Below are 21,753 nucleotides of genomic sequence, written 5' to 3'. Positions count from 1 at the left end.
GTGGTGGTGAAAGGTCCTCTTTAAGGAGTTAAAGGAGTTGGTTTTGATTATTTAACTGCAGTTTTGGGGTCTATGCATTGCTTCAATCGGTTGGTGTAGTATGGGAGTGTTCTGGTCACGCACTTTCCAATATTGTTGGATCTCTAGGAGCTACAATTTTCTCACAGTCCTTCCAAAAAACTGGTGCAGCACCAACTTACATATCCCCTGTGGTGGACTAGAATTGGCTCTAGCTGGAGGTACAATGCCCACTGACGTGAATGGATCCCTTTTTCTATAACATGTCAGTGCTATATAAATAAAAGGGAATGATAACAATAGTTGAGCATTCCTTAAGGTTTTGAGGATTACTTGTACTGGTTGTTCTACCTGTTCCTTTTATGTGTGAATAAAGCTATTATTTCTAGATGACAGTCCGGGATTTCTCCAAATCAAACCAAATTCCACTGCTTAAAGTGAAGCCTTGTTGAAGGCAGAGTAATGTACAGATAGATTCAGTCCCTATTGGATGTACAGCATACTGCCTGCCCTGTTATTGTGATACCCACTCGTAGCTGCAGTACATTCACAAAACAGGCTGTCTGCTATATGATGGATTTGTGATGTCAACACGAGATCCCCCATTCAGCAGGGGGTGGGGGAACATAATAGTAATGGTTACAGAATCTACCAAAGTGCCCCTGCTCATGCTGAAGGGGAACGTTGAGTCCTGACTTCATTCCTTAATAATCTCATAATGCGTTGATCAGAGATTTCCGTGTGGTCTCATATTTACGACCATAAATAAATGTAACAACGTCATTATCCTCGATGGATGGGCAAAATTGCTGCACTGAGACAAAATTGCAACATTTGACATAAGGAAACAATGTGTGTGTGTGTGTGTGTGTGTGTGTGTGTGTGTGTGTTTTAATAAAAGAAAGTGATTTAATGGAAATTCTCATGAAAAACGTATAAGCAACAAATTACATTATTTTCCACTATAAACTGTATCTTTGGGGAAAAGTCACATGAATCTGCATCTATTAACCCCTTACACCCCCCTATTAACATATACCATAAACCAAAAGTAGAAAACAAATAGAAAAAAATATCTTTTGTCTACCAGTGATGGTCGCCTAGTTGGACTTTCAGTAGATCCTATACATGTAAATGTAATTCATATACGTTTCCAATATTCCTATAAACAGCTGTAGATGAACTAGACAGATTTCCTTGGTTTGTTTTGGAACCACAAGTTCCAGCAGGACATGATGGGGCTTGTACTTTACAATCAACATCCTGCCATCCCAATCGTCTTAAGCACCTTAGCATGTTATACTGAAGTATAATGATACAGTTACTCCCTGCCACACCTTAACCCGAGCTCCGCCATGTATACTGAAGCCACCGGCTGTGCCGAATGTGTTAATAATACAGGTATCAGAAGAGCCAGCCTCCCCCAGAGTTACAGTTTAAACTCAGAAGGAGGAGCGATCCAGGTCGGGTGCAGGTCAGAGCGGGGAAAGAAAATTAGCTGAAGAAGCAGAATCCATGCCAACAGCAAAAGCCAAACAGCAACCTTACAGCTTAAAGACACAGCCCACATGGAAAGTGTCCATCTGTCGCCTCGCCTCAGACTCGGCGCTGCATTCAGTTTGCTCTTTAAGGTCCATGTAAACCAGTTATCTGTCCCATTGTGAATGGTAGATCTAGATCTATGGGTCTGCTCTGTCGCCCCTTGTCCATATATCCCACTGCAAGCTGATAACATCTACAGTATATGATCTACAGACTCAGTGATATACATGGGACATGGCAGTATTATGAGCAGTGGTAGTGCTACGCACCATGTAACTCAAACAATTACATGGGACCTCTGAGTTCCCACTGACCACATACTGTACTTGCCACCTACAAATCTTAAGGGCAGATATTACTCACCTATCATCACTGTCGGCTCCTTGTCTTCAGCCCAATTTCCTCCCATACATTTGTGGGTGCTCTAAGAGGAATTTGGCTATGATTCTCTCATTGTATTCAAAGACAGACAGAGACTGAAACAGACTCCTAAAAACATAAGCTCCATCTTGCTGTGGATTCCGTGGTTCATCAGCCACAGAACCTGCAGCTTGGGACACTCTACTTATTAGTCCTATTTGTTCACAGCAAGTGAATGCCGCTGCAGAAGCACTAGTTGCCCATTGCAAAGGTTTCATAAGTGCCCCCCATCACCACCACTTAGAAATGCCTGACCCGTGCAAATTATAATACCCCTCAATGGCCCCCACATAGTATAATGCCCCAATACAATATAATGCCTATAAAGTCCATCTTAAGTTCCTCTTCACTTTCCATCATATCAATTTACCAAAAGGAGGCATTATACTGTGTGTGGGGTCACTAAGGGGGCAGTATACTGTCTGGCTGCATAAAGGAGGCAGTATTTGGGAGGACCCCAACAAAAGTTTGCTTGAAGCTCCTGAAATACCAAATCTGCACCTGATTATGAGCCTTGGGTGGGCAGACCTAGTGATATAAGTAAAAATTATAAAGCAAGGTGCCTGGATCACCATCAGCCTCAGGAGATAATTGAACTTCTCATTCTTCTTCTTCCAGGGGGCAGTATGGACTTGGAGGCTTTGGAGAGCAGTCACAGTCCAGCACCAGATAACCCATATGAAAGGGAAGGAAGTACAAGCCGTGTCCTGACATCACACAAGGGGCTCCCAGAAAAAGCTGAGCTACTGGCTTCAGATGTCAAAAGGTCACAGCCACTGTTAATACAGAGCGGAAGATGGGGGTAAGTTATGGAGTTTGTTGATTTCAGAATAGCAGCAAAGGTTTCTTGGCTGTTATTACAGTGGGCATACAGCCACGTTCCTTCATTATTATACTATGGAAATCTGCCAATATCAACCATGAAGTATGTTACATGGAGGCAAAGTATATAAGCCAGGCACCCAGTGCTTGAAAATTACATTCAGAAGACGCCTCCTGAATGCTCTGTCTATTTTAGGCGATTACGAGATGAGGAATCACGATCATCATCACTCCCTGACATCCCAAATCCATTCCCAGAACTCTGCAATTCTTCCCCAATCCTTAGCAACACACCCAACAGCAGTTCCCCTTTGGAAGGGGGTCCTCATGTGAGTACATACTGATTCATCCCATACAAGGCTTCAATTGCATTGTCATACATAATGGTTTAGTCCAGGAAAATGGTGGTATAACCCAAATATTCTAACACAGTTCAGTAAAAATCCATTCTAATTACTGGGTAGTATTAAATTGGGAAAGTTATGCACAAATTAGTATTGATTGCCATGGTGTGTAGTACATATTATGGCCTACAGAGGGCACTGCTACTTAGGCTGAAGCACAATAATGACATCTAATAAGGGGCATTATGGCACTAGATAGAAAATTGGGTCAACAAGTAAAATTGGAGGGAGAGGCTTTGATTATATTCTTATATAAATGATATTTTTTCTGTATAAGCAGATGGTGAAGGTATATAGTGAGGATGGCACATGTCGATCACTGGAAGTGACAGCCGGAGCCACAGCACGACATCTGTGTGATATGCTGGTAGAGAGGGCGCACTGCCTAAGTGACGAGAGTTGGTCCCTAGTGGAGCTTCATCCACATCTGGGGCTTGGTGAGTATAGCAAATATATTATACCAAATAATCTTTTATAGGGTTTTCATTTCTCAGCCTTACTAACCATGTACACCAGCAAGCACAGAGGCGGTAAAGTGTCCATGGTTCTGTATTTCGGATTCATAAAGGCTCTACATGCTGCTGTATGGCACCACTATGGACCATGTAATTTCCCCTAGGGGAGAATTCCTCTATTATACTTCATGCATTGCAACATAGTACAGCTTTATTCTCAAGGTTTCATGTGAACCAGTGGCATAAGGTATACAGTCGTAGAATATGGGTCCAGACCAGTCTATTGTCTGTCTTATGACACGTGACTTGGCCTTTAATACAGGAGCATATAGCACTTGCTAGCTGTGAAAAACACTAAATTGTCTCAAAAATATCTATATTAAAATGTGTTCTCTCCTGCTGTGCAGAACGTTGCCTTGAAGATCACGAGTCTGTGGTGGAGGTGCAGGCCATGTGGCCTGCTGGAGGAGACAGCAAGTTCATTTTTCGCAAGAATTTTACCAAGTATGAACTGTTTCGGGGATCTCCGGTGAGTACAAAGGATCTTATGTCTACAGAAACACAGATAAATGGTTGTGGCAGGGCCTGCTCACATAATTACATGTTCCTCAATGGCCTGCCATTCAGGTATGTTCTGGTCAGACTCCTCCACATTACTGAATATTTTAGTCATTGTGCTTTTGCATCGCTGATCACGAGGATGGGAGACAGGACATACCGAACCTCCTGTAAATACCCCTAGTGGCAAAATACCATTAGTAATGTGTCCCCGCATAGCTGCAGTGACTTAAGCAACTAAGGTACCAAACATAGTAACATGATCATAAATCACTGAAGTTATAACTACCCTGCTTTTAATAGTATGTTCATGTGTTTACATGGGTTCCTTCCATTCACTTCATTCTACAGCCTTACTCCAAGACATGGTATCAGCTAAAGGATAACATTCATTCTTGAAATGCTTTCCCTGCTGGAAACATTACGCGGGCTGTTCTTCACATATAGAATTCATTGTATGTCAACAGACTGGCCAATCAATTAGCAAATACTGTCTTTCCTACAGAACCTTAGAAGACGTCTTCTCGGGTTAAAGCATTAGATGTGTTTCTTCTTATGACCTCAACTATATGAGTCTTTTATGTGTGCTCTTTAGAGTGTATGGTCAACATTGGTTAACCAAATAGTTGTGAGGACTGCCTTCCTAGTAACAGCCTTTTATAAGTTGTCAAACTCAACCATAAACATTAGATATGTGATGGTACATCCTGTTGAGCTTCTGGTTAGCAGTATGGATTGGAGCTGGTCTTGGACTGGCCCCAGGTGGACACATGCAGACCTCTCAGGTGCTTTTTCAAGCTTAGTATGAATGGTTCATACTAAGCTTGAAAAAGCACCTGAGAGGTGCAAAACAATCGTCACTGCTGTTTTTCATCTCTGCATGCCTCTCTCCTACTGTTGCTTTTAATGAAGTGGAATAAAGCCTGAAAAGTTTTATTGACGCCTTGGGTGAGTGACCCCATTATTTCTATTTTTGCTGTGGACTTATGTGCTATTTATCTGGGAGTGAGCATCACCCGAATTAGGCTTGGTTACACCTGACCACATGGTATATATATTTTTCCTCCTGACATGCCTGACGCTATAAAGCGTTTTTTGCAGTGCCACCTCTACTGTTTCTGAGTGTTTTATATTTCAACTTTTACATACATTCAAAAGTGAACATGTTCTTGAAATACGTCTAAAGCAGACCTGTATTGTTTCCTTCAGTATGCCTTATTCCCAGAAGACATGATTGCTGGAAATTTAGAAGCTCACAAAGGACTGTCTCACTCAGAACTTATACAGGTGGGTAATGGAGAAGTACAGAAATGTTTGACCCTACTGTGTCCAGGACATTTCAGATGTATAAAATCTGGTTTTCTGAGTGCTTGCTGATAGCGTGACAGTGTCCTGGACATTCTGTACAGTGACTGGACAATTTAGAGACGGCTGAAGCAAGCATCAACCAGTGTAGAATTACAGAGACTTGACAACTAAAGCAAGTCTGGATGGCTTATGGAAAGATATCCAAGATCACTTTATACACATGTAACCTGGCTGAAACCTGATGATTATTCTCTCTGACAGAACTTCCTCAACTCAGGCAGCTGGCCCGAGATCCAAGGCTACTTACATATGAAGGAGAGTGGCCGCAAAGTATGGAAACGCTTCTTTTTTTTCCTGCGCCGCTCTGGCCTCTATTATTCTGCAAAGGGGACATCCAAGGTAATAATGCATTACAAAGAAAAGGGTTTTACATGTATATACATATTAGGCAATTCAGGCTTTAATATCTAGGGTGTTTGGTACATAATCGGTTACTAGAAATCATTATTTGGGGATACTGAGTGCCAATTCCACGTTAAAGAAAGTGCCATGATTTTAGTGTGCATCCAAAATGGGGACAAGATAGAAAGCAAGGAGCCTACAAAGCCATACTAAGGGCTTTCCTGTACCCAGAATACTTTCCGAAGACCATTCTTCAACGTCTGGCTTAAAAAGACAATATTTCTACGAATAAAATTCACCCTGGGAATTATCAGTCAGCTCCTGAAGTCCCTTGTGATCTGCCAACATTACCAGAGAAATCTGCCACACTGCCTCTGCAGGTGAAATGTAGTACTGCATATTGGAGAACTGAAATTATGTTGCCCATCAACAATGTTCATATGTCCTAATAAATGATATTAATGACAAGGGTCTTTTCTAGTGACATTTTTATTGATTTTTGTCTCTTATTGTGTATAGTCACGTCTTGAGTTATATGTATAGTTAGAGGCCCTTTCAGATGTTTCTTTGGGAAGGATCTGTGTCACAGCAGACTACACACCAGCTTCAGCTCCCAAAATGTATGAATAGTCTACCATTTCTAAGCAAAATTGGTTCCACTCTGAAATAGCTATACCCCTATGAATGCGGTGTATATTACAAGATGAGTATGGTATACTCACAAGACAATATGCAACAAGTAGCCAGATAGTGTTGATAGCACTGAAGCAAAGCAACTCATATTACCCAAGGGTAAAATACATACAATTAAACCATAAATACCTAGGCCTACTTATGGACTATGTATTAGGTTCATTGGCATAAGAGTGATTGAAGGAAACAATAGGAGAAGTAGTCCTGTTATTCAACACTGCCACCTCCATTACTGTCAAGTTACAAAAACAGGCTTACTTAAGACCAAGAGGTATAAAAATAAAAATGTACAATGATCTTATTATATTTTATTCAGGTTTTTGTCTTAGTTAACTGAATATTATGTATTATGTATTAGAGGTTTGGAGTCCAGATCCAGTAGGTATCTAATAATGCTGTAGACTTTACAACTGAATTTATATTTTGTTTTCATATAAAAATCCAACCATTCTTTAACTCCTCAGGACCCTCGACACTTACAGTATTTCGCTGATGTGAATGAATCTAATGCCTATTGTCTGACACAAGGAAAAAAGCTCTATAGCGCCCCCACAGAATTTGGTTTCTGTTTAAAGGTAAGAGCACTGGAAAGTTTTCATTTTTCCAAGCTTTTTGTCTACCTCAATAATATCTTTTTTAACATTATTGTTCTGGTATCTTTTAGCCTCACAAGATGAGGAGCGGCACTAAAGGATTGAAGATTTTGTGCAGTGAGGATGAACAGTCTCGTACTTGTTGGCTTACTGCTATCCGTCTGTTTAAGGTGAGTCTAAAAGCCATGTCTTGAGGGTATCCTGGAAGTCATGTCCTGTGGCTGCCCAGTTAGCTATGTCCTGTGGCTGCCCAGTTAGCCGTGTCCTGTGGCTGCCCAAATAGCCGTGTCCTGTGGCTGCCCAGTTAGCCATGTCCTGTGGCTGCCCAGTTAGCCATGTCCTGTGGCTGCCTAGTTAGCTGTGTCCTCTGGCTGCCCAGTTAACAATGTCCTCTGCCTGCCAGTTAACCATGTCCTGTGGCTGCCCAGTTAGCCGTGTCCTGTGGCTGCCCAGATAGCCATGTCCTGTGGCTGCCAAGTTAGCCATGTCCTGTGGCTGCCTAGTTAGCTGTGTCCTCTGGCTGTCCAGTTAACAATGTCCTGTGCCTGCCAGTTAGCCATGTCCTGTGGCTGCCCAGATAGCCATGTCCTGTGACTGCCCAATTAGCCATGTCCTGTGGCTGCCTAGTTAGCCATGTCCTGTGCCTGCCAGTTAACCATGTCCTGTGGCTGCCCAGTTAGCCGTGTCCTGTGGCTGTCCAGATAGCCATGTCCTGTGGTTGCCCAGTTAGCCATGTCCTGTGGCTGCCTAGTTAGCTGTGTCCTCTGGCTGCCCAGTTAACCATGTCCTGTGGCTGCCCAGTTAGCCGTGTCCTGTGGCTGCCCAGTTAGCCGTGTCCTGTGGCTGCCCAGTTAACCATGTCCTGTGGCTGCCCAGTTAGCCATGTCCTGTGGCTGCTCAGGAAGCCATGTCCTGTGGCTGCGCAGTTAGCCTGTCCTGTGGCTATCCAGGAAGCCATGTCCTGTGGCTATCAGGAAGCCATGTCCTGTGACTGCCCAGGTAGCCATGTCCTGTGGCTGTCCATGAACCATGTCCAGTGGTTGTCTATGAAGCCATGTCCTGTGGTTATCCAGGAAATCATGTCATGTTGATGTTCAGGAAGCCATCGTCTGTGGTTTTCCAGAAGATGTCCTGTAGTTGTCCAGGAAGCCATGTCCGATGGTTGTCCACGAATTCATGTCCTGTAGTTGTCTAAAAAACCATATCCTACGGATTTTCACCAAAATTTCCATGGACTCTATATTGTATATGACCAATATATTCTGATTTTGATAAAAAGAATTTGCAGAAGATTTTCAACTTTCTTATCTTTATTCCTTGCAGTATGGAGCACAGCTCTATAAAAACTACCAAGTCTCTAGACGCAGCCCACAGTCCTGGACAGACCTCAAAAAGCAGGTACCCTTAGAAATTACTCAGTTTACTCAGTGATGACAATGCCATTTTCACCTAGAGTTTACCTCCTGTTTTCTCCTCAATATTCCTTTAATCATTGTACTGCCCATACAACATACAGCACTGTCTATGTGCAGAGCCATGTAGGAGAAGAGACTCATAGCAACAGTCAGAATGGGGCTTACACCACTAATCCTGTCTCATGTTATTATACTCTATAGTTAATTCTGATATTCCCACTCCCATAGACACCACGGGCCTACCAGAGTAGCGGCCCTCTTCTCTCCAGCCTCCATGGTCTGTACATAACTGATTACCTATGGACAGGTCACTGCCTACAACAGAATCAGCACACTCCTCTTCTGCTGTTATCATGATGGTTGGTTACACATGGCCCACATTACATTCTTATATATAATGAGCCTAAGCTAATAACAACTTCTGGTTACACATCTGTTCAATAATAGAGACAAACAGTATTCCAGCTCAGCACTTACACTAGCAGTCAAATAAAGAGTACAACTAAGTACACAGGTCAAAGTCTGCTGTATTGATCCAACCTTCAGAAATACATGCACGCAGGCAGACAGGATAATGATCACACACAGAAGTACACAGTGCACATTCATGTCCATTTTCCAGCCATGGCAACAATTGGATTGATATAGTTATCTGTCCTATAAAGAAGATAAATTACCTTTAATTACACAAAGTGGAGCTTGTTCCTGTATATCAATGGTCATATCAGCTTTTTTCCAATTATTCCCAGTATGAGGAACAAATTTATCTTTCTGTAACTAAGTTTGATTGTAAAGGCGTTTTCCAGGACTAAAATACTGACGACCCACCTTTATGATACAGTAATAGATAGGGGATCTGATCTGGTCTGGGCTTCCATTGGTTGTACATAAACTTGTACAGTACCAAGAATGGTCAAAAAATGTAGATGGCAGATCAACTTTCCAACAGATATCTGTCATCTGTTGCCACATATCACACTTGTTCTTGTCAAAATAAATGCAGCAATAGGCAGGGGTCTAAGCAGGTTAAGGCTGAATACAATTTAGAGGGCAGCAAGCTAGACTTTTCTGCACACTGCTTGTGACCACAAGTAGATCGGTCATGAAAGTGCTGCTGCCGTCCAAATGGGTAAGAGGTCAGTCACCGGCCTAGCAGTACATGACAAGCCAGCCATTAACCGAATGGGTCTGTATACACATTGCAATAAGTATATAGTTGCTTGCTATGACAGGTCCACAATAGCTGCACAATTTCCTAGACTGAAGTTTCCAGGGGTTCTAAGAGATGGCTTCTTTCTTCTAGAATCTAGATACAGCACCACTATTGATCTGAATGAGACTTGCAATATCAGATGCCACTAATGAACAGGAGTGGCTCTGTTTCTTATAACAGCCATATTTTTCTAGCCTCATATAACCTAGTTTGTTGCTAACTATTTTGTTCTTCATAGCGCAGTGTATCTGATAGCACTTTGGTTCCTATGGATTTTTCGGGGTGTACTGGTCGCGTAATAGAGAATCCTGTTGAGGCACTTTCAGTGGCCATCGAGGAGGCCCAGTCATGGAGGGTAGGTATTATCTGTGCAGTGTTAATGTCTATATCTGTGATCTATACAAATATATACACGACATAAGGACAGTGTGAGCCAAAAGTGCTTAATGTAAAGCAATGCTAGTGAAAATGGTGCACCCTATAGCAATGGCTGTTCAAGTCTATAAAAGTAATATGTAGCCTTTATCATACACTATATAATTCTGTACAGTATTTGTATTTTAGATTGACTTTTCTATTGACTATGGACAGCGTTACATATATATATATATATATATATATATATATATATATATATGTATATCCTTTCTTTGTCTCCATGCACAAGATCATGTTTACGGTCCATGTGCTACCTGTTATTACAGATCTATAATAGTGGATAGCTCAGGAATAATTAATTTCCATGGCCGCACGCACATAACCATATTTTTTATGGATCCTTTTGGGAGCTGTGGGACTGAGCCTGAAAATAGGGTGCAAGTCCTATAAGTGCCGTTTGTTCCGTTTTACACTGACTAACATACAACTATGGTCGTGTGCATAAGGCCTTTCAGTATGGTGCTAATTCTGTTCTATTCCTGCCTAATAATAGCACAATCACATGAAATTATACTGTAATGTAAATGGTGTTTATCTTCCTACAGAAAAAAACAACTCACCGGTATAGTCTACCCACACCATGCCAGACAACTCCAAGTAGTGCAGGTATGTTGAGTAGGATGTGTATATACAGTACCATTACTAACTACACTGTAAAAAATACATGCATGTCTGCCATGACAAAGTCATTTTCCTGCAAATGCTCAACTCAGAATAGTCTTTATCTGCATAATACAACTGTTTTCTACATTTCATGGGAGATGACATCCTGCTAGATGTGGAATAAAACTGTTGCCACCAACTTACTGAACCCTGACTGCTGTACCAATGCATTCCTACAGAAGAACTGACTTTGTGCAATGTATGCCATGGTGTACCCACTAACAGCACAGGTTTCTGACTCTAGGGTCTCATGTACACTGCAATTCGATTGTCAGGAGTCATATACCAGTGCATATGAGTCCACAGAACAGACACATATCTCTATGCCTCCTATGCAGTATGTTGCCTTTGTGGGTCTGTAATCTCCACTAGAAGAAACTAGAGGCCTTGCCAAGCATTAGGACCAGTGAGAGACCCCTCTAGATTTCCTATGACTTTCCTACTATCATATGATACAGACATCAGAGGAGCTAAAGTTTTGGCGAAATGGCCAGGGAGCTTGACCACGTAACCACCCCTTTCACACATCGCTGATGATACATATATACCTAGTTCATTATCTATGTTTGTAAAAGCTGTATAAGACTGTTCATCCATAGTTACACCCATTGTATTTCCATCCTGCCAGTGATACACAAGGCTCAGCCATGGTACCATGGGCGTCTGTCCCGGGATGAGACTCAGCGCCTCATGATGCAACAAGGAATGGTGGACGGGTAAGATCCGTGGAATGATATTGTTATCAGTCTCGCCAGTTCACATAGTGCACATCTTCAGTAAGGGAATGGCAGCCATTAAATATCCTTAATCAGATCACATTGTTATCCTGTGTACTGTAAACATTGTATTCTCTGGAAGCTTCTCATATGATGTGACGTTGTTCTGGACCTGTCATCAGGATCATGCCCTGCCCTGCCTAGTCAGTCACTACATGTCACCATTTCATAAGTCTATGAGTCATTCATCTCTGCACACTTTACTGTTAATCCTCAGGTTACTTTATGTCATTTACAGTACAGTACAGTAACATTACACACTTTACATAGCTGCTTAGCTAATAGCTATCTCTCCTGACTCCTCCACATACATGCATACATGACTTGGCCAAGTGTGCATGTATTTTGAATGGGTAGAGGGAAGAAAGCTGCTGGTAGGAATCATGAAAATCATACGTTAGACAGCAACTGGAACCATGCTGGTGTATATACATACTTACCAACTGTGCTGAATTGCCAGGATAGTCCCAATTTTCCGGAATAGTCCTGGCCAGTTCAGCACTTCCAGAACAGAATAAAGATCATGACTTACAAAAACATACAAAAAGTTGGACGGGCTGAGGGTGTGGACAGGGACAGGACTTACTCTCTTAATCCCTAGTTTACCAATTTCAAAGTTGGTAAGTACTGTGATATACAACATACAGTGATATGCAAATATACAATATACTGGTACTTACACATGTGGACAAAATTGTTGGTACCCCTTCATTTAAAGGGATTCCATCATTTAGAAAAGTGATTTTGAGGTAAACATAGGCCTGAATAGCCTTTGAAAAGGCTATTCAGGTGCTGCCTCCAGTTCTGCCAAAGACCTCCCAGTTTTTAGTAAAAACGGGTAATTAATTTATGTAAAAGATGCTCACCGAGCACCCTGGGTGTTCCTCAGGGCCAGCGAGCACCCCCCCCCCTCCTCCACGTCATGCCTCTGAAACACCCCTCCGTGGCTTGTACTCCAAAAAACCTCCTCCTCTGCATGTCCTGTACCGCCTATATCTTCTGTAGTCTCACTCTGGGCGGTTGAAATCCCGTGCATGCGCAGTAACGCTCCGTTCTGAGCAGTACTGTGCATGGCCGAGCGCCATTTTGTTGCAGACCGTACAGTTCTCTACAACAAAATGGCACTCAGGCATACCCCTAAACAACCTTTAGGGGTATGAGATTATAATATATTTAAATGTCATATTTAAAGGTATGGGATATAATTTATACACTCATTCACATAAAAATAATGTACCAAGAAGGCGTTGAAATTGAATAAAATAATATAGTGATTACAATATCAGCAAAGGATAAGTTTATTCACACATGAAAGGAGGCTCCTGTACCCTTCTGGGTAAGTTCACATGGAGGCCGCCTCAGATTCCGGTCCATAAAACGGCCTCGCCGCACCAGCATCCAGTTACGGCATTCCACTCCGGTTTAGGCCCAAATTAATCGGCCTAGTCGGGAGGGATGTGTTGCGTGGCAGACATCTGTGGCTGAACCAGCCGTGGAATCCGCCTGAAGAAAGGGCAGGTGGTTTCTTTTTTCCGCATCAAAATCTGGCCCAAAAACCCTGTGTGAACCCGGCCTCTGAGCCACCTCTAGCTTACATACAAGATAAGATATTGTTGGTTATGGCAGCATACACGTTCCATATGGTATTTTGCAGCATATTTGCTTAGATATGCTGTAGCTGGGCCTGTAGATCCTGCACACTCTTAGGTTGCTGAAGCTGGTGTTCCAGCTGGTCCCATAAATGCTCGATTGGTGATAAACGTGGCAACCAGGCACGCCAAGGAAGTGTTGCAATCTGATGGAGACACTTTTAGAAAACCCTTGCTGTGTGTACGAGCATTTCATCTCACACATATTGCTGAGCTTTTAGAGTCCTTAATGTCACTTCTAGGAGTAACCAACTGTTGCTCTCAAAGCAGCTGTAGGTGCAATGCGTCGCTCCACAGCAAAGGATTGACATGCGCTCACCAAAAGGCTTCCATACTCCTACCCAACCTTTGTCTGATCCTAAACAGAACCTGGATTCATCAATAGAGATTATCTGGTTCCAGTCCATTGCAGTCCAGGTTCCTTGTTCATGACACCAGTGCAAACAATGGTGACGGTTATTGGCTGTTGGCAGTAGGACACATATTGGGCACCATGACTCTAAATCTCTTTCTACTAAGTGCCTTGAAATGATTCGAGCAGAGACACGAATATCTAATAAAGGTGCCTGTGTCTGGATGATGGACAAGATGGATCAACTGATCCTCTCTACTGGTGGTCTTTCTGGGCAGTTTGGAGCCTGGTCACCGTGTGTGAGTGCCATTACGTAACCACTGCTACCAAGGTCAGGTGGGCCTAGATGGTGAGCGCTTCATCAAAACCCCTCTTCTCTCAGACCCAGTCTCTAATCAGACCATATCCAGAATTATTTACTTATCTGTCTGACATAACTGCATGCCTAATTTTGCAGAAATCTGATATTTCTATCTTGATGCATTATTTTTAATTTCTTTTTTTGGTCAATCTAATTATTTTATTATTTAAGTATGTCCAATGTTTAAAAAATGTCCTGACAGCAAAAGGGTTAAATGGATATTTCCAATTTCCATTGCCCTGGCACATCCCTGCCATGGCACCTCCTTCCCCCATCCTGAGAACCAAGGGATTGATGTCCTGTTAGCTCTTTCCTGCACAGTGAAGACCCCCGCCACCCACTGTGCAGGATTATATGACACAATGAGTGAAGCTGCCGTGTAGTTCACACAACGGGTGGCAAAGAGCATCACTCTTCCGGAAAAATCTATGAAGGGGCAGCAGCAGCCCTTAACCAGCCTAGCTTCTCCTTCATTCTGCGGATTATGGGAGTTCCAGCAGTTGGACCCCCACCAATCAGTAAGTGATGGCATATCCTTTTATATGGTATGAATGCCCCTTTAAGACTGTGTATTTCACTTGCTCCAGAGAAGAGATTCTTTCACCCTCATAAACACTCTTTCTTTGTCTCTTTGCAGAGTTTTCTTAGTGCGAGAAAGCACAAGAAACCCCAAAGGATTCGTCCTGTCATTGTGTCACTTACAGAAGATCAAGCACTACCTCATCTTACCGGTATGTGACTGACCTCAGCACCACAGGAGAGAATAGACTGCAGCTCTGCAATGTGCCCGGCAATTAGCACTGGGACTTTAATGAGCTTGTTTAGCTCCAGCCGGAGACTGATAAGAATTATGTAACGTGACAGCCATTTATTCTGTCCCCACTGTCACATAAGTCCCCGGGAATGATTGCAGCATATTTTATTACAGCCTTTTGACCTGTTTATCTCCTCCAGAATCTCATTATCCTGGTCTTACTCTCCTTGCACCTGCTTGTTCTGGCTATCCATCCATTTCACACCCATAAATATCTCTACAGCAGCATTTTTAATTAATGGCTGTGTTTGTTTCTGGTGTGAACATACACTTAGAGCAATGATCTCCAACCTGTCGCTTTCCAGCTGTTGCGCAATCGGCTATAGTGTGTCAGAGGATGCTGGGAGTTATAGGTTCACAACAGGCGGAGAGCTACAGATTGAAGGTCACTGGTTTATAGTATATTTATCACCTACACACAGAGCGGTGATAGATATACTGTAAAAGGTTTGTCAATATGTCTGTATTCATGGTGATGAAGTCACAATAGCCTGTAGCTTCATTTACAATCTATACTATATTGCCCTGATGTCACAATATCTTTATTTATGGGGGCCACACGGTGGCTCAGTGGTCAGCACTGCAGTCTTGCAGCGTTGGAGTCCTGGTGTTCAAATCCTGCCAAGGGCAAAAAACCATCTGCAAGGAGTTTGTATGTTCTCCCCGTGTTTGCATGGATTTCCATCCCATATTCCAAAGACATACTGATAGGGAAAAATGTACATTGTGAGCGCTATATGGGGCTCACAATCTACATTAAAAAAAAATCTTTATTTATAAGCTGTATATTTATTTGCTTTAAAAAAAAAAGAAAAAAAAAAAAGAAAATATTTGTTCCTTCAGCATCTCACTATTCCGCTACTATACCGTATTTTACGGACTATAAGGCGCACTGGACTATAAGGCGCATTGCCCATGAGCGCCTTATAGTCCGTCTCGGTTCATATATAAGGCGCACCGGACTATAAGGCGCAGTCCGGTGCGCATTATATGTTATTGAAAGCAGCGGCACGCAGACTTTGCCAGCGGCCGCTTAACCCCCCCCGTGCCAGCTGCTTCTATTGGAAGCGCTCAGCAGGCGAGGAGTTAAAGGGGCTCTATCAGCAAAATCATGCTGATAGAGCCCAACCGTAAAAGTTACATTAAACTACCCCCCCGCTTTAAAATAAAACCCTGAAACAGAATGTGAAACTTACCGAGCGGTGCAGGGTGGGCGGGCATTCAGGCCTCCTCTTCCTCCGATGTTCCGTCCTCCTCCTCCGGCGCTTGCGAACTGATAATGGCCTGGGCGCATGCGCAGTAGCCGTAGTAGAAGCATTATGATATTGCGCATGCGCTCAGGCCATTATCAGTTCGCGAGTGCCGGAGGAAGTGGTCAGGACATCGGAGGAAGAGGAGGGCTGAATGCCCGCCCACCCTGCACCGCTCGGTAAGTTTCACATTCTGTTTCAGGGTTTTGCAGGGCTGCCGGACACTTCCCATTCATTTCTATGGGAGCCGGCATATAACTATAAGGCGCAGTCCGGTGCGCATTATATGTTATTGAAAGCGGCGGCACGCAGACTTTGCCAGCGGCCGCTTAACCCCCCCCGTGCCAGCTGCTTCTATTGGAAGCGCTCAGCAGGCGAGGAGTTAAAGGGGCTCTATCAGCAAAATCATGCTGATAGAGCCCAACCGTAAAAGTTACATTAAACTACCCCCCCGCTTTAAAATAAAACCCTGAAACAGAATGTGAAACTTACCGAGCGGTGCAGGGTGGGCGGGCATTCAGGCCTCCTCTTCCTCCGATGTTCCGTCCTCCTCCTCCGGCGCTTGCGAACTGATAATGGCCTGGGCGCATGCGCAGTAGCCGTAGTAGAAGCATTATGATATTGCGCATGCGCCCAGGCCATTATCAGTTCGCGAGTGCCGGAGGAAGTGGTCAGGACATCGGAGGAAGAGGAGGGCTGAATGCCCGCCCACCCTGCACCGCTCGGTAAGTTTCACATTCTGTTTCAGGGTTTTGCAGGGCTGCCGGACACTTCCCATTCATTTCTATAGGGAGCCGGCATGCGAGCGCTCCCCATAGAAATGAATGGACTGCTTTTTTCCATTAATTTCTATGGGGAGCGCTCGCATACCGGCTCCCATAGAAATGAATGGGAAGTGTCCGGCAGCCCTGCTGTAACGCCGGCGTGTACGGCTGTGATACACGCTGGCGTTCCGTAGTGTGAATGCACCCTTACGGTGCCTTTTATGTATGTATGGAAGCGGCACGCAGACTTTGCCGCCGCTTCCATCCATATATAAGGCGCACCGGACTATAAGGCGCACTTACGATTTCTGAGGAAATCGTAGGTTTTTATGTGCGCCTTATAGTCCGGAAAATACGATATATAATTTATCTAGTGTTACCTTATTTAGTTACTGCTTTCTACCTGAGAATTTATGACAGCTTTCCTCAGGCTGGATTCACACCAGAACTTTAACTCTGTTTGGGGTTTTCATCCTCGAACCTGCTTAAAAAAATATGGTGAGAAAAGTGCTGCAAGCTATTGGGACAACGGGATTCCGTGGGTAAATGCATTTTTAGGCTACGGCCCCACATTGTGGAAACGCAGCTTTTTTGTTGCAGATTTTGTTGCGTTTTTTTAAGCTATGGCCAAGAATGGCTACAAATGGAATGGGAATAGAGATGAGCGAGTAGTATTTGATCGAATACCTACTCAATCGATTACGGTATTCAAAATACTCGTACTTGGTCGAATACCACGTGGTAAACGCAGTAAAAATTCGATTCCCCTCCCACCTTCCCTGGTGCTTTTTTTACACCAATAACTATGCATGGGAGGTGGGACAGGAACTAGGACAATGTAGGCATTGGGAAAAAAAACGTATACAGTCATTGGCTGGTGAAATCAGCAGCAGCAATAATAATAATAATAATCCTGTGACTTGGGCGTGTTAGATGTACCCAGGCATGCTTCCCCTGCTGTCCCAGTTGCATCATTTCTTGGGGTGTCATTGTGGACTTGGTGACTTTAATTGGTTGAATTTTGGTTTCCTTGAAACGAGCATGTTTTTCCCATAGACTATAATGTGATTTGATATTTGAACGAATAGTAAAATATTGAGGGTCTACTCGAATCGAATTTTGAATTTTCGAATACTTTACTACTCTCTCATCTCTAAATGGGAAATATATAGGAGGTTCTTATACCTCTACCTTCTGCTCAATATACTCCTGCCTTTGGCTCAAAAAACTGCAGCAAAATCTGCAACAAAAAAAACTGCGTTCCACACAGATCCACACAGGATCTCCATGGGGGACAGAAACTTCTATCACAGATACTGCAGATGGTTACACAGGCTTATCTCACACAGTTATATTGAAAAAGATGACAGTTCAACTTCTTTACTTGTATGTGAATAGATTAGGAAAATACACAGAGAAGGATAATTCCATTGTGCCCCAGCAGGCAGAGATGGTTCTGGCACTAGCTGCCCAAGTGATTCTGAGGCATCACAGGTTGATAGCCAAGCACAGTGTAAGAAAATAAAGCTGGTTAGATGGGATGATGAACTGCAGATAAATCAGTGTAATATACATAGAAGAAATGCAGAGTGTGAACAATAATCAAGAGGTGGAGCGATGAAAAGAAGTGTTTTTGCTGGACTGTGTCTTTCAGCTGTCTTCTATTATAATGAAGTTGCATTACTTTATGTGTTTAACCCTAGGCTGTGTAATGACATCACAGACAGCTGTGTCTTTATTTTTAGACTGTGCTGTCTCATGATGAATTCACAGTAATGTTGTTTAGTTATCTACTGTATAGGTTATATTCTTCACAGTCATACTTGTCTTTCTTCCTAGGCTGCAGTCTATTATGATGGTGTCGCAGTCATGTTTCTCTCTCTTTCTATGATGATGTCACCATTGCCTGTGTGTTCAATTTCAATGATGTCACCATAGACACTGTTTTCATTTATAACCTGGGTTGCATTGTGATGATGTCAACTATGTTTTTCTTTGATTCTACGCTCTGTTTCTACCTTTATTTAGAAGCTATACTCTATTGTTTTAATGATGTCACAATTTTCTGTTTTTCTTTGTTTTGTTTTTCTAATTTGTAATCTGGGTTGTGTAATGGTGTCTTAATATTGTGTTTCTTTATTGCAAGTCTGTCTTGGTGATGATGCCACAATGGTGATTGTCTGTATTCCTAGGCTGCGGTTTACAAGGGCATTAAGATGTGGCCTGGTCTTATATGGTTAACATAAGAATGGAAAAAGATCTATCTATCTATCTATCTATCTATCTATCTATCTATCTATCTATCTATCTATCTATCTATCTATCTATCTATCTATCTCCTTTATCTATCTATCTATCTATCTATCTATCTATCTATCTATCTATCTATCTATCTATCTATCTATCTATCTATCTATCTATCTCCTTATCTATCTATCTATCTATCTATCTATCTATCTATCTATCTATCTATCTATCTATCTATCTATCTATCTCCTTATCTATCTATCTATCTATCTATCTATCTATCTATCTATCTATCTATTTATATCATGTAATGAAAGTGAACAGAGATGACCATAAATACAAGATACTTTTCTGATAGCAGGGTGGATTCTTCGTATAATCCACTTGCTCTCTAGGAATGTGGAATGACCTTCACTAGAAGTGACAATGTGCCTCAAGCGACTGATCAATTTCTATATTATTTGGGAGGAACTTTTATGACATGTGCTTGTGTCTCATACAGGCTCATCTTTTTTGACTTACCAAACTACATTTTCTTTATATGGTTTTAGTTTGACCACAGGTCTGAATACTTATTTTACCTGCTTTTGTCTAACTGTTTGGGGGATCATTTCTAGCGATTGCATCAGCTCTACCGCTTCCAATGCTTTCTGGACACTAAAGGCCCCATAGACATTGAATGAAAGTGCTCAGACTGCTGGACACATAAATGACCATTCAGATGCATGAATCTCCATAGATCGATCTGTATATTCAGATGTCCATGATAGAAGGCTACTAGGAGAACATTGAGCAGAATTACCGTATTTTTCGGACTATAAGACGCACCCAGGTTTTAGAGGAGGAAAATAGGGAAAAAAAATTTTGAAGTAAAAAATGGTAAAATATTTAATATATGGGAGTTGTAGTTTTGCAACAGCTGCAAGGCCACATTGATAGGTGACCCTGCAGCTGTACGGGGACGCATAGAGTGTTCTTTTGTTTGCGGGGCCAGATGTACTTTTTAGTTATACCATTTTGGGGAATGTCCATTGCTTAGATCACCTTTTATTTAAATCAGAGGCAAAATGGTGAAAAAAAACTGGGCGGTTTGGCACTTTTGATTTTGACGTTCACCATGCAGGAAAACTATTAGTAGACCGGGCATTTTCGCGGACACAGGGATTCCTAATGTATATGTGTTTGACATATGATTTTCTACTTTAATATGTATTCTAGGGAAAGGAGGGATTTAGAACTATTATTTATTTCATTTTTTTATTATATATTTTTAAAGCTTTTTTTTTTTTAACTATTTTATACAACTGTATTGCCGTCTATGGGACAGTCTGTATATTACTATTACGGCTGGTCATAGACTAGCCGCAATGGTAATATAGCAATGACAGGCCTGGGAGCCTTCATTAGGCTCCCGGCTGTCACCAGAACAGGTCGTCTCCTGCGATATCACCACTCAGGAGCCGGCCTGCAACTTTACAGGTATGGGGCCGGTGGGGACTGCTTTCTCCCAAAAATGTTTCCATACCTGAGTAGGTTGTGCATGGTATTACATGTCAGTTCCATTAATGTGATGGTGCTAAGTTGTAATACCCTACATAATAATACCCTACATAACCTATGGACAGGTGCGAGGTGCTATTTTTGGAAGAAAGAAGACAGGATTTTCCAATCCTGTGCTTCCCCTTTAATTTCTGTTCTTAGAAAATGACTTTGGATATTTTAACACTTGTATCACATATACATTAAGATCACACCCTCATGAGACGTTAATGTTTTTCAGAAGGTGATGACATCATAAGTGCTTCCTCAGCCCATTACATTACAGATTTAGTTACAAATATTCTAGGAATGCCTGGACAGAAATCTATTGTAGATACCAGGAGCTACTCCGCTGTGTTGTACTATACCGCAGAGTAAACTTAAAGGGATTGTCTCACTATGGCAGCCCCTTCTGAAACTGCGATCATCTGATTGCTGCAGGTTCAGCTTCTAAAACCCTTGAGATCAACCGGCGCTGCCAGGAGAATATACATAACAGCGCTGCCTTTATGATGTCCATAAGTCCTATTATAGACATTTATTTATTTATTATGCTTACTTGTATAGCGCCATCATATTCCGTAGCGCTTTACAGACATTGACAGTCACTGTCCCATATAGGGCTCACAATCTACATTCCCTATCAGTATGTCTTTGGTGTGTGGGAGGAAACCGGAGTACCCGGAGGAAACCCATGCAAACACGGGGAGAACATACAAACTCCTTGCAGATGTTGTCCTTGACAGGATTAATGGGCTTGACATGGGCTGTCTTGGTGGGACAATGTCTGGTGTAGCCAACGAGTAATACTAAATGGCTACACATCGAACTGGAAGAAAGTCAAAAGCGGGGTGCCGCAGGGCTCTGTTCTGGGCCCAGTACTTTTTAATATCTTTATAAATGATCTGGACGATGGAATTATTGGGGAACTCATAAAATTTGCAGATGATATGAAGATAGGAGGAATAGCCAACACTAGAGAGGAGAGAGAGTGCATTCAAAAGGACTTAGACACACTGGAACAATGGGCTGAGGCGAACAAAATGGTATTTAACAG

At 42.4% G+C, this 21,753-nt stretch overlaps 2 protein-coding genes across 6 annotated transcripts in view; one reads left to right on the top strand and one right to left on the bottom strand.

The window, feature by feature from the left end:
* LOC142209381 (E3 ubiquitin-protein ligase TRIM21-like) overlaps positions 1 to 9,419 on the bottom strand; it is a 95,755-nt gene extending 86,336 nt beyond the window's left edge. For 3 of the 4 annotated variants that reach the window (XM_075278355.1, XM_075278362.1, XM_075278360.1), the window contains exons 1-2: positions 9,308 to 9,419; positions 5,835 to 5,906 (exon numbers count right to left, since the gene is read on the bottom strand). The gene's annotated coding sequence lies outside the window, so the exon portion shown is untranslated. The remainder of the gene's footprint in view (positions 1 to 5,834; positions 5,907 to 9,307) is intronic. The other variant, XM_075278357.1, reaches the window with a different exon arrangement.
* GRB7 (growth factor receptor bound protein 7) overlaps positions 1 to 21,753 on the top strand; it is a 75,263-nt gene that overhangs the window by 51,130 nt on the left and 2,380 nt on the right. For both annotated transcript variants that reach the window (XM_075278286.1, XM_075278287.1), the window contains 13 exons: positions 2,599 to 2,782; positions 2,999 to 3,131; positions 3,487 to 3,643; positions 4,069 to 4,190; positions 5,429 to 5,506; positions 5,789 to 5,926; positions 7,087 to 7,197; positions 7,287 to 7,385; positions 8,539 to 8,613; positions 10,082 to 10,198; positions 10,827 to 10,887; positions 11,573 to 11,660; positions 14,720 to 14,813. In XM_075278286.1, the coding sequence (XP_075134387.1) occupies positions 2,599 to 2,782; positions 2,999 to 3,131; positions 3,487 to 3,643; positions 4,069 to 4,190; positions 5,429 to 5,506; positions 5,789 to 5,926; positions 7,087 to 7,197; positions 7,287 to 7,385; positions 8,539 to 8,613; positions 10,082 to 10,198; positions 10,827 to 10,887; positions 11,573 to 11,660; positions 14,720 to 14,813 (1,457 nt within the window). The remainder of the gene's footprint in view (positions 1 to 2,598; positions 2,783 to 2,998; positions 3,132 to 3,486; positions 3,644 to 4,068; positions 4,191 to 5,428; positions 5,507 to 5,788; positions 5,927 to 7,086; positions 7,198 to 7,286; positions 7,386 to 8,538; positions 8,614 to 10,081; positions 10,199 to 10,826; positions 10,888 to 11,572; positions 11,661 to 14,719; positions 14,814 to 21,753) is intronic.

Source organism: Leptodactylus fuscus, chromosome 6 (assembly GCF_031893055.1).
Source record: "Leptodactylus fuscus isolate aLepFus1 chromosome 6, aLepFus1.hap2, whole genome shotgun sequence".
Lineage (NCBI taxonomy): Eukaryota > Metazoa > Chordata > Amphibia > Anura > Leptodactylidae > Leptodactylus > Leptodactylus fuscus.
Note: the sequence above shows the minus strand (reverse complement) of the source record. Positions and strands in the feature narration are given on the sequence as shown.